The 13115-nt window shown below is 34.1% G+C and overlaps 1 protein-coding gene across 1 annotated transcript in view; it reads left to right on the top strand.

Moving 5' to 3' along the window:
* The first annotated feature begins 618 nt into the window (after positions 1–618).
* LOC5577365 (ras GTPase-activating protein 1) overlaps positions 619–13115 on the top strand; it is a 45149-nt gene continuing 32652 nt past the window's right edge. Inside the window, exons 1-3 of the mRNA XM_001656395.2 lie at positions 619–780; positions 982–1282; positions 1354–1467. Of these exons, the coding sequence (XP_001656445.1) occupies positions 1117–1282; positions 1354–1467 (280 nt within the window). The 5' untranslated portion in view covers positions 619–780; positions 982–1116. The remainder of the gene's footprint in view (positions 781–981; positions 1283–1353; positions 1468–13115) is intronic.

The following is a 13115-nucleotide window of genomic DNA, read 5'->3' as shown; positions in this document are numbered from 1 at the left end:
AGACGCACACATACAGACGAATTTATTTGCATTTACCTATTGTAGTTTATCGCAGATAACCTGTACTCTTCCAGACCTCTCATGTTTTTTAACAACATTAAGGTAAATTAAATTTAAAAGAGAAAGTGATCGAAATGCTAAAAATTCTCGAGAAGCATAATAGCAAGTGGTTTTGATTATCCACATGCTAGTTATGATTTTTCAAACCTTGAAATAAGCCCAGAAACACATTTTTAACTTGAAGCATACTGAAATCTCACTTGACTCAAGTAGCGTTTTGTTTTGATTCGTGCTTAAGTCACTTTGTCTCTCCATACAGCGGAGCGACGGAAGTAGTAGTTAGGTTGCAAAAGTTGAAAATCTTACACTCGTCGTTTTGTAAAACCGGAAATTAAACGTTCTAATAGTGTAAAATCGATTTGGTTCAGAGTGAAACGTGTAGAATTTCGTGTGCGAAACACGTAGAATCGATAATTTAAGTTTGTATTCATACTTTTTTGACTTGAGTCTGTTTGAATAAGTTTTCGAGAAATGTTAAATATTTTCAGTGTACTCGCAAGTCGATAAAGCAGGTCACGCACGTACGTCTGTTCTGCCTTTATTGACATCAGCGACGTTTTTCTTCCTTTTCTTGTTAGTTTATCAATTTTTTCCGATTAATCATCAATGGTTTTCCAGTGAAGTAAAAATAGGTGAAAAATGGCAATTAATTGCTACAAAATGTGAACAATTCAAACCGGACATAATGTAGAAGTGTAAATGTAACGCGGTAGACTAAAGGTAAGTGTTTAAACGGGCGGATGAGTTGAGATTTTCGCATTTTTCTTTCGGCTCGCACAGTATTGACGTTTTTGTTGTTTTCGGTGGATGGGTTTGAAAAACATCAATATTTCGCCTTTGCCTGTTTTTCTTGAAGAAAGGTGAATTTCTTGAATTAATCGGATTGATTTACTCTTATGGTTTGCTTCTATTTCCTCCTAGGGATCGGAAAACATTGTTGTAAACTTACCCCCAGCAGAGGGCAAATCGTCTGAAAAGTGGGGTAAGTGTCAGGAGGAGATAGGATAGAAGGGAGAAGTAGGGCAGGACACTTACTGAAAAACAAAGAAAGAAACCATGGCAGATATGATGCGGATGAGCGGAAGTGGTGCCCTTGGGGGCTTCCAGCGGGACAAGCTTGGATCGCCTTCAACTGGCTCGGAGGACGGAGGAGGAATCGATCTCGGGGACATTGCCCAAGAGTTGGATCAGGACGAATTCGATGGCCCTGTGGCGTGCAATGGTAGGGTTCTAGTTGCGATTTCATATTTTAAGACTAGACTGTATGGGAACTACTTTTCGCTCTTCCTTCAGGTGATAGGCCAGCAATTACTGCTCCCCCGGAAAGCGAGTGGTACCATGGCCGTATGGACAGATTCTGTGCTGAGCAGCGTTTGAAATCGGCTTCCAGACTGGGAAGTTATTTGGGTGAGTTGAGAATTCTTTCGTTTGTTATTGCGATCCAGCAGGACTGCTAGCAGGTCTCTTTTTAGGGACTTGTGCGAAATTTGTAAAAGAAAGTCTGAAGAGAATTTTTTTCGAAAAATCGTTTAAAATTTAGGAAGCGATTTCTGGTTGTATTTTCTGCACTAGTTATTTAAATAAATTTTGACGAATACAGGTACAATTGAAAGCCTGTTGATTGAATAGTTGACTATTCGGTAATTTTCGGCTGTAAGTCAGAAACAATCTTAAACCTACCTTTTGAAAGAATCTGAACTAAGCTCCTTCGGAAGATAAGCCAGATACTTTTAAGAAGAATTCCATCCAAATATTCGAAATAATTGAATTTGTTTAGGATTTCAATAGGAAATTAAATCAGTAATTTTGCTAAAAATAATTTGAAAAAAAAAAAAACGAATGACCCAGACATTATCCTATGATAAAGCTTAAAAACTGTTCTCTAAAAATTTGAACGATTTGTTCTACACTAAAAACAACTTTTGTATAACGAATGCTTAAGCAAATATTCTCTAGCAAGTTATGTATACAGTCAACTTTTCATAAATCTATATTGAAGAGACCATCGAATTAGGAAAGTATCAATTTATAGAGCACAAAATCAGTGCACCATTGCCACAAAAAACAACTTTTAACATGGTTCCATAACCCGATATCGAGATACAAAATATCGAATTAAAAAGAGTGGACTGTATTTTAAATAATTATGATATGAAGACATTCAATTTCATAATATTCATCTAATTCGATTTGTCTCGATCAGTTTGCCTTTTGCTAACTTTTTTTTTTTGATCCGTAGCCACTCTTACTATTAGCTAGCTAGACACATCGTTATCATGTACGACGTAGGGAATATTACTCTGAGGAAAATGACTAGTAGATTCTCTGAGTAGAAATAAGTGGCGACAATCTTATTTTATTATGGTTTTTACATTGTTATAATAAGAAATACCTCTTTTGTAACAACGGTATAAATAATCTAATTCCAGCTTCATTTTCGCAAAAATTACAAGTAGAAAGTACGCGTTGTGAAGCATTCCATTTGCCACCGAAAAGTGAATCTTGTAGGAGACTGTAGGCTTCTAAGGAGTGTATCGAAAAGTAGTCGCAAACATTTAAAACGGTATATCTCAGAGCATAGTTCATCTTTTTGAAAGCTTTTTTCACGCAAATCTTCATCATGTCATCAAAAATTGAAGCAGCTAAAAAAAAAATGAATAATATGCAGTCCTAATATAAATACAACAAGGTTTATAAAGCATGGAAAATAAAATCTTGCACAAAATTACATTTTTGAAGTGTCTTCTGAAGATTCGATGATTTGAATTGAACAAAATGTATATCAAACAAAATAGGATGAAAAACTTATTCTATCGGAAAATATGTTTACTTCACACAGCACGTAAAAAGAAATTCAAAAAAATAAATTATTGCTCTAAAAAAGCTCAATAATTGGAACAAGGTCGGTTTTAGAAAGTCGCTTTTGTGTAATCAACTCTTGAAGCTCTGTCGTATACAGCGGTAATTATATAGAGTAACATTTTTTGCTTACGTTACCTCATAAATATGCAAAGAAACTTTTCCAATCAAAAAACAATTTTTTATTCATTACAATCGTTCGATATTAGCATTGACGTGTAGAAAGAAAAAATAAAAAAAAAACGAGTTCCTTAAAAATCGACTTTTTTTGATTTTTGTATTTGCTCATTATTGCTTATTAATGAATTTTTCAAAATATTGTTTACACTATGTCATGAGAGTTGTGGCACAGAATATATTAGCATAAACAAAAATAATTTTTGCTTAAAATTTAACACATATATTAACATATCAATTTTTCCAGAAGTGTGCAAGATTTTCATCGACATCTGTTAGTAATTTGCAAAATTATCATGCAAAATGCCACCTTCTTGAAATAATATCACCGCATCATTATTTTTAAATACATTGTAAAGTATTTTTGATCAAAACATTGTTTGTAGGTTCAACCCATTAATTTTGAGAGTGTTTTGAAAGTTTGCGTTTACTTTTCGATACACTCCTTAAGGTATTTTTTTTTATCTTTATTCACGAGATTTTTAGCCCTGGGCTAGTTCATCTCGGGACCAACGGGCTGTACTTCCCTTCCGAAGGAAGTCGTCACTACTGAGATTTTAGTGACTATCTCGGGGATGGGATTCGATCCCAGGTCCTCTGCATGAGAGGCGTCTGTTCTAACCCCTATACCAGGTCCATCCCAGCCTAAGGTAACTTTACCCTTAAATATTCACTATAACAATGACTATGGAAAGTAAGACGCTGAGATCGATCATTAGGGTACACTTGCGTAATGACCAATAAATACTTTTAACAACAAAAAATGAAATTAACTTGAACTACTACTAAATAGCCTAATTTTGTTAAGACATTTAAGGCCCTAATCTTACGTAAAAGACAGGAGTAATCAGAATAGCACTTGACAAATTATTTAAAACCATTTGGACTTGACAGTATAGGTAATGACACTACTATTTCAAACAAATTCTGATGGATCTGCCGATTTTCACAATGCTTCCTTTTCTCAGAAGGAAGGGAATATGGGTATTTTTCAAAAACTACCACGTCACAATACGAATAAAAAACAGTGTTCATGTGGGCACCATAGCCTAGAGTATTGGTCCTGGTAGATGGCAAAAGCCAGACCGAGGGTTCAGCCTTGACAAGTTAAGCTGTCAGGCAGCTCCAACTGAATACCATACAAAAAATCAATCTGTCTCGAATTCGACAAAAATCAATGGCGTACTGGAATTTTGCCAAAACTTTCTCTTGAGGTGCATTTTGTTATTATTTAAATTTGGATTTTCATGGGAATTTTATCAAAACTTCTGAATTTATCCACGAACCAAATTACTACTTTTATTTTTATCGTTTTTTCGTTTGTAGACATTTTGTATGGTTCATTTCTTATAAATCTGAGGTCACTGATGTCACTACAGTTAACTCTCCCTTACTCAATAATTCGTATCTCGATATCGAGTTAGAGAACCATAGTAAAAGTTGGTTTTCAGGGCTACCTCGATGGTCCCTTGGATAGCAATTGCACTGGTTTTGTGTTCTGTAACTCGATACCTCCCTAACTCGATGGTCCCTTCAATAACGAGTTATGGAGATAATAAATCTTCGAGCTGTTTAGTAAAATACCTGCAAGTAGATGAAAAACCGAATTTAGTACTATACCATTTAATTCCACTATATTTTGTATCTTTTGCAGGTACGCGTATTTCGACCTCAACTGTACGGCCTTACAGTTGAGGTCGAAATACGCGTATCTGTCAAAAGATACAAAATATAGTGGAATTAAATGGTATAGTACTAAATTCGGTTTTTCATCTACTTATGAGTTATGGAGAGTTGACTGTATTATTTTGCTGTCTGGCCACCATTAGCCCTGTAATAATTTTAATTCGATTAATGTTACATTCAGTTGGAATACATTTTTTTTTTCAATAAGCAGAGTATTAGGGGGAACGAATAATGATATTAACAAAAATTCTGTGGTAATAATTACTATTGTAGCTGACTACGCCCATTCTTGAAACTACCATGGAATTTTAGACCAATTTACTATGTTTACGGTGAATCCCACCATATAACTGGTACATTTGACAGAAATAGTAGTTCTTACCGCACTAAAATAGTAGTTCTTACCGCACAATTTTGTTGCGTGTAGGATCATACCAAAACACATTTTTGCAGTGTATACAAACTTTGACGTTTTCATGTCCAAACGTAAACAAGCAGTAGCTAGAAGTTTCACTCTGATACGATCTTCCGAAAAAATGTGGAACGTTGAAATTTCGTACAAGTGTAGACACAAATGTTTCTTAAATGTAGAGTTTCAAAGAAAAGCAACTTTTTTTGTAAACCATTGCAAGTCTATGGCCGGACAGTGAAAAAGTTAACCTAATAACTGGGATCTAATTTATAATTCGCTTTTTCATAAATGTAGGGTACAAAAAAAAACAAACAGCAACAAGAATAAAGCATAAACAACAAAACTTTCGGTCCTTGGAGGTTCTTATAAAGTGCTTTAAACATGATGCTTTCAAGGCAAATGAGCGCATGAGAAGCAGCCACAAGATCTCCATAATTCGTTAATGAAGGGACCATCGAGTTAGGGAGATATCGTATTACAGAATACTAAACCAGTGCAAATATGCTATTCAAGGGACCATCGAGGTAGCCATGAACACCAAATTTTACTATGGTTCTCTAACTAGATATTGAGATACGGAGGTCGAGTAAGGGAGAGTTCACTGTACCTAAGAGCACACTTCAAGACCGCATACAAAACCTTCGAGCTGACAGAGAAATTGTGAAAAACTATAAACGCGTTGAATTCCCGAAGACATTTTCATCTGAATACGAGCAACCGCTAATGCAACAAAGACGGCGACATATGGCGAATCAATCTATGGCGCTGATTAAGAAAAAAATTCTGGAACTAACCTATGATCTCACTAATATGCTTCATACGCTGTACATCATGTAAAGATTGAACCCACAAGTAGACCTGTGCGCCGAAATATTTTCGGTCGGCGGCGGCGTCAGAGCATTTTTGTACCGGCGGCGGCGGCGTCATCGGCGTCACGCCGTTGACTATTTTCGGCGGCGGCGGCGGCGGCGTACATCGGCGTGGACAAAAATTGAACATTAAAAAAATCGAACATATAACTTATGAAACCGTATGCGTACAAATGCAATCGAAACTTGAAATTCCATTTCCCATATCTGTCTAACAATCTTATGATTGAAACAGAGTGCAGGAATACTTTCAGTCATTTTGGTAAGAATTCAAAGTTTGGAAGTTTATATAAAAAATCCTAGTAACACTAGTAAAACTATCATATAATATATTATATTCCCGTTGTTGCTACCAAGATATATCATCTGTCCTGATTATTCGAACTTTATATTTAAGAAAATTTAAGATAATAAATATATTTTGTGCAAAATTTTGTTTGTATTTTTTTGTAGAAGTTTACAGGACTTTTCGCGTTACTTTTTAATTAACTTATCTGATATCCATATCTATAGAATCTTTCATAATATTCCACAATAAATAATCACAGCTCTGGATATTGTCGGTATTTTATTTTCTCGGAACAGAAAAAATGTACAAATTTCTATCATAGTTTCTTGTGTGCTGTTTAGATTACTCAAACAAAGTTCAACATCATGAAGAGAGCATGTTGAAAACATATCTTGTTTCCAGCAGTAAGATGATATCTTTGTTTGGTACCAATTTATTATTATCCTAAGCTCGATATCATATTTTGTTCTTCTACCATTTTTTTATTATTGTAACAATTTTACATAACTACAACTCAAAAGTGCTACATACTAATAAAAAATAAAGTCTTTATTTTGATGACTTCATTTCAATGCCAGTCAAAAATATGTGTAACCTCAATGAGTTCTCAATGCCCTTAATGCGGAAAAAGTTTTCAAATTTTCAAACTGCTTTCACTGAGAGCTGTTAAATGTCGAAATTTCGGAAAAATTGAAGTGTTTATAGCGTTTTTCTAAACCAATATATGGCCAACTGCAAGTAGTTCAGATATGATCACCAGAGGAAAACATTTTCCAATGACTTTATCCACGGGGATGGAAGATATTCGCATTATTCAATTGTCAGAGTCACGTGATGTTCATGACATTTAACATCAATGTCACTTATGGCAAAAATCGTTTTTAATTTGATTTCTTAGGAACAGGTTTCTGCTTTCAGTTTTGATATTTTAACTGTTAAAATGATCAAAATGATAAGAAGCTGAGTAATCAAAATCTGCGGCATCACAGTATCAACATTAGTTTCCAATATAACTAATGTTTATTCTGGTATCATTTCACGTAGTTAAAATGTTGTTTACATTAGATGCCCAGATTTTTTCAGCCTCTTTTTCAAAACATTGTGAAGCTCTCCTTCAAAATGTAAACAATTGATCAAGATTCTATATTTGCCTTGTTATCAATATTAATAGTAGCTTTAACATGACTAAAAAATACTTGGTTGAAATTCATTAATCAAACAGTGAGAACAACAAGATTTCTGAAAAAGGGACTAACAAAATCGGGTTAGTACTGTATTCCAAAATTATATGATGAATAATTCTGTACTTTATCCAAAGCGGCGGGAGGACCGTATTCAAGCGTCTGAAATTGTTATCCCGTATTTGTTCCTGTCATACTAACGGAAGATACCAAAGACACTTATTCGAAGAAAAATCCATGTCCATTAGGCCGTCCCTTATTTTTCGCAAATGTGAAATGTTATAAGTTCGTCATTGTAAAGTGCTCGTTTTGGTAAGAAAAAAATCAGGTAAAAATTTGAAGTCCGTACGTGGACGCCAAATGGTCCCCTAACGGCCCTGAATTCATTAGGTGTAGATGACCCCTTGAGCGTAATCGTGCTCGCTGTTCTAGTGCACGCAGCATGAGTACAAAATTCCACCAGTAACAAATTGTTCTGCGCGCGTTGATAATCAGCATAGAAGTTTGTTTTCTATGGGATGATTTAAATATTACGTAACGCAAAATTTGTAAATTTTAGACCCCCTCCCTCTACCACATAACAACTTTTGAATGAAAAAAAAATTGTAAGGACCGTAACACTACGGAAGACCGCCCCTGTTGCGTTACGTAATATTTACACAATCCCTTTATTTTATGTCAGCGTGCAGTGTTATGAAGATATCCACAATATAAAATATTATTTTACTTAAAAGTCCATGCTGATTATCAATTTGTTACTAGTGGCTTTTCGTACTCATGTTGCGTACACCAGAGCAACGAGCTTGATTTGTCGCACAGGGTTCATCTCTACCTAATACCTTTAGGGTCGTTGGGGGACCACTTAGCGTCCACGTACGGGCTTCAAATTTTTACCTGATTTTTGTCTTACCAAAACGAGCACTTTACAATGACGAACTTTTAACATTTTGCATTTTCGAAAAATAAGGGACGGCCTAATGTCCATCCATTTTTTCAAGGTTTCCAATGAGAATGACAGAATAAATTACCGTCAAGCTACAATTCACCGTGCATTAAAAAAATATATGCATTTCAATAAATTATATTTTTTTACAAATCATTATAAGCGAACTAGAATACCACTACAAAGCGTGCAATTATACCATAATTCAGGGAAAAATAAAAAAATCAGTGATGCCTAACAAAAAAAAAATACTCACAAATTATGTTTACAAATATCATGTTAAGGTCGCCTCGCACCATTCTATATCACCATTCACCGTGCGTATAGTTTTCGACATGATTTAATTTTGTACCTTGAACAAACGTTGTTGATGGAGAAAATATGTTGCTAGTAGTATGCGCACTCACTTTTAAGGGTATTCAAATCTCATTTAAAAAAAAAATCATAGAAAGTTGAAAAAATAACTTAATCACTATTTTTTCATCAAAATCGTTATAGGAGGTTTGACTGTTTTGTTCAAACCATTTCATATTTGTTCAAAAACTAAATATAAAGTAGTTTAATCGCGATATAACAATAAATTCAATATTACCCAATAATTTCAAGCCTTTTATACTAAGGCACGGTAAAAGGAACCATAAATATTGAAAAGGGTCCATTGACCGTGCATTTGTGTTTCGACTGAATCACAAGAAAAAAAAAATCTGATTTAAATAAAACCTCACGGCTCACCACATACGATGAAATACATCTTACTAGAAGTATCTGCAGCGAAAACTTGTTGAAATAATGAAAAATGTGATACTCTAACGTTGAAATGAAAAATGTTAATTTTTGGCGTTTCTACTAAGAGTATTGAAAAATCGTATTATCAAACGGAATTCACATGATTTTGACTGCATACACTAGGTTTTTCAAAATATTTTGTGACAAGAACTACCTCATTTCATCAGTTTCATCTTATTTTGCTGTCAAAAGAATAATTTGCGAATATTGTATAAATATTTTGTAGGAATTTGCATATGTGCACGGTGAATGGAGGCCGCACGGTGACTGGTGACTTAACGTTACTATAGCAAACCCTGAAAAATATTTTTGAGAATTAATAGTAACATATTTTTAGAGGAGTTTTCATGAATATTGATGGCATGACACCTTTTTAAAGAGAGAGAAGAGCAACTCACTGACTTATGGAAATATTTTTCAAAGATCAAAGAAACACTGAATTTCTTACGAGATCCCCTGGTGGAATATCTACAAATTTTATTAGAGGAATTCTTGCAAACTTTCTTTATAAACCTCTGAACATTCGTGAAGCATTTAGTGAAAAAAATTGTAAGGATATATTAAAAGAATTTTCAGAATGAAATTTTGGAAAATAAGTGCATGAAGCTCTGCAGGAATTCGTGTAAGAATATTCAACAAAATTCTGACTGAACCACTGAAGTTATTCAAGCATAATCTAGAAAAATGCTTGCACGAAACATATGAAGAAAACATCTCAAGATTACCGTGTAAGAACTTCTGTAGAATAGGATCCTAAAGCCCTGTCCCAATTCTAGTGCCAAACGCTTAAGTTTAGGCTAAAAACAAATGTTTGCTCAATTTTTAAATGTTTTTCGTTTGTTTAAGTCCAAAAAACATTTGTTATGTTTTTTTTTAGATTTTGTCACACCTCTTGGCTCAAACTCAAATTTTGGGTGTATTTTGTTTTCCGTGTCCATTCCGAAATGTCAGATAGGAACAACCCCAGTGTTAAAACTACAGCCCTTGTGGTGTTTTTATCGACTAAGCGAACGTCAAACATGATCAAAAATGTCAAGGTTCATTTATGGACCTAATTTTAATATTAAAATTTAAATATGATACAGCCGTTATTTGAGCTCAAAAAATCGCTACTGCAATTATGGTATTCTGTGTTATTGAATAAAAACAAGATTTCATTAAATATTTAAGGACCCTATTCATCGGAGAAATCCCAGAAGAAACTCCAGGGATAATAAAGCAACATATTGAATAATTCATGAGAAAATGAAATGCGGAATTACTGTTGGAATTTTTGAAGTGACTATTGTACGATTTATTAGAAAAACTCCAAAAATAATCAATGGTAGGATTCCTTAAAAAACAACTTGGAGGAATAGTTGAACAACTTTTAAAGAAATTTCTAGAGGAAATCTCACAGGACGTTTTGACAGAATAAATGTGCCGTAAGTAATTTATTCTCCTAGTTCATTGTAGTTTTTTTAAGGCGATATTTTTCTCATACACTGGTAAGGTGATAGAGATTTTTGAATAAATTTATGCCGCATAGTTAGAACAGTTTTGAAGAAGTGCTAGAAACAACTCCTACAATAATTAATTTTGCAATTCTTAGAAACACTCCAGAAGAAATTTCTTTAAAAAAATCTTAAAGAAATTACTATGAGAATTTCAAGAACTAGGTGTCTCAGCGACTCTTTTCGAAAAAAAAAAATAGAGAAATCCATTCAAAAATTCTGGACAATCCTTGAACGATTTTACATGAATAAGGGTGAGTTCATGATAAAGATTGAGGTGGAAATCTATCGATGTATACATGAGGTCTTGGAAAGTAAGGAGTTTTTGGAGAACATTTTTTTGAAGGAAACGCCGAAGAAAATCTTGATAAAACCACTAGAATAATTTAAATAAAATTTCACGAAAAACTTGAACTTAAAAAATAAAATCCTGGTGGAATCACAAGAATTATTCACTTCCAGAAGGTATTCTTAAAAGAAACTTTGAAAAGATTCTCCATGGGATCCGTAGAAAAAATTCTGAAGGATCCACTGGGCGATTTTCGGGACAACTTTTTGAAAAAAAAATCCCTCGAAACATTGATGTACGATTTGTTTTATCCTTAGACGATACCTAAATAACCTGGGTTATTTTTTTATTATTATAAATTATTTGAGTTAATGTATTTATCGGCGTGAAAACGCAAAATCGGCGGCGAGACGTTGATCGGCGTATGGCGCGCCGCCGATGCATCAATCGGCGTCAGCGTGACGTGAAATGGGTCGGCGGTGGCGGCGTGGCGCGGCGGCGCACAGGTCTACCCACAAGGCATATGCTGACATACGAAGCACCCCTTGGCCTTTCAGTGGGCTTGGTGTAAACTTTGATGGTGAAAATCATAGTGTCCGAGCATAGAGGACATAGTGTCCGGCCATAGATGACACATTTCAGTGCGCACGTAAACGTTTTTTTTTGTTCTCATGTGAGTTTTTACTTAAAATAATGTGAATTTTTTATACTGTACAAAAATTAATGTATATTTTGAAATATTATCTAAAAACATGTCCGGGCATAGAGGACTTCCCCTATTCTTCATTTGGTGATGCATAACAATCATCTGATTCAGTTTGCCTTGATTTTATTGAGGATCAAAGGAACCATCATCATCTGTAGTCGATTGCAAAAAAGTTTGGATATTTTTTCTTCATACTTGCAAAAATGGCAGATTTCTCCTAATGCTTCCAAAACTCAACTAATAATATTCCCACATAACCAAAAGCTCTTTATTTGAAACCTTCAAGTAGACATGTTGTCACGCTGAGAGGGGTTCCAATAAATTGGTCAGATGAAGTTAAGTATCTAGGGCTCATGCTAGATAAGAATTTAACTTTCAAAAATCACATTGAGGGCATTCAAGCCAAATCTAACAAATATGTAAAATGTCTCTATCCACTTATTAATAGGAAATCAAAACTTTGTCTTAACAACAAGCTTTTGATATTCAAACAAATTTTCAGGCCAGCCATGTTGTATGCTGTACCAATATGGACTAGCTGTTGTAATACCAGGAAGAAAGCTCTGCAGAGAATTCAAAATAAAAATTTGGAAATGATTCTGAGGCTTCCTCCCTGGTATAGTACCAATGAGTTACATAGAATATCCAATGTTGATACATTGAAACAAATGTCAAATAAAATAATCAATAATTTCAGGCAAAAATCGTTACAATCTTCTATTGCCACGATTAATGCGTTATATGTTTAGGTTAAGTTAGGTTAAGTATATTGAAAACTTTTTTTTTCTCTTATAAGCAGGTGAAATCAAGTCACCTGTAAAAAATCTGAACTGGTACGGCAAATGAAATGTAATATGTTGTTAACAAAATGTTAATAAAATCTTAGATTTGTTTTACCAAATTAGGATGATAGTGTTGCCTAATAACACAGAACTCCTAGATATAAGAAATAATGAATGTAATGTTTGGAATGATACTAATAAAGAAATTAAAAAAAAAGAAACCATCATGGAGAATAAAATGACGAATTTTACAGGAATTCTGCTTTAACTCGTTCAAAAGATTTGTTTTTCAAATTCTGCCGGAATCTTTAGAAATGTATCCACGAATTTTCAATTTACTACCAAAACCGGAAATTTCCTCTCGAATTCTCTCAAACTCCTACTAAAACTTACACAAAAAACGGGCTTTTCGGGACCCACACCTTGTGTGTAATGTTAACACATCCAGAAAAATCAATTTTTTGCTGATTTCCATTTTATTTTTGCAAAATTCTACCGCACACATATATACTTAGTACTTATTGCAAAGTTTCTTTATATACTGTAAAATGGAGTATCAAGGACACGTTGGGTTTTAAGGGAT

The sequence above is a fragment of the Aedes aegypti genome, chromosome 3, assembly GCF_002204515.2.
Source record: "Aedes aegypti strain LVP_AGWG chromosome 3, AaegL5.0 Primary Assembly, whole genome shotgun sequence".
NCBI lineage: Eukaryota > Metazoa > Arthropoda > Insecta > Diptera > Culicidae > Aedes > Aedes aegypti.
This window is presented reverse-complemented; position numbering and strand designations above follow the sequence as displayed.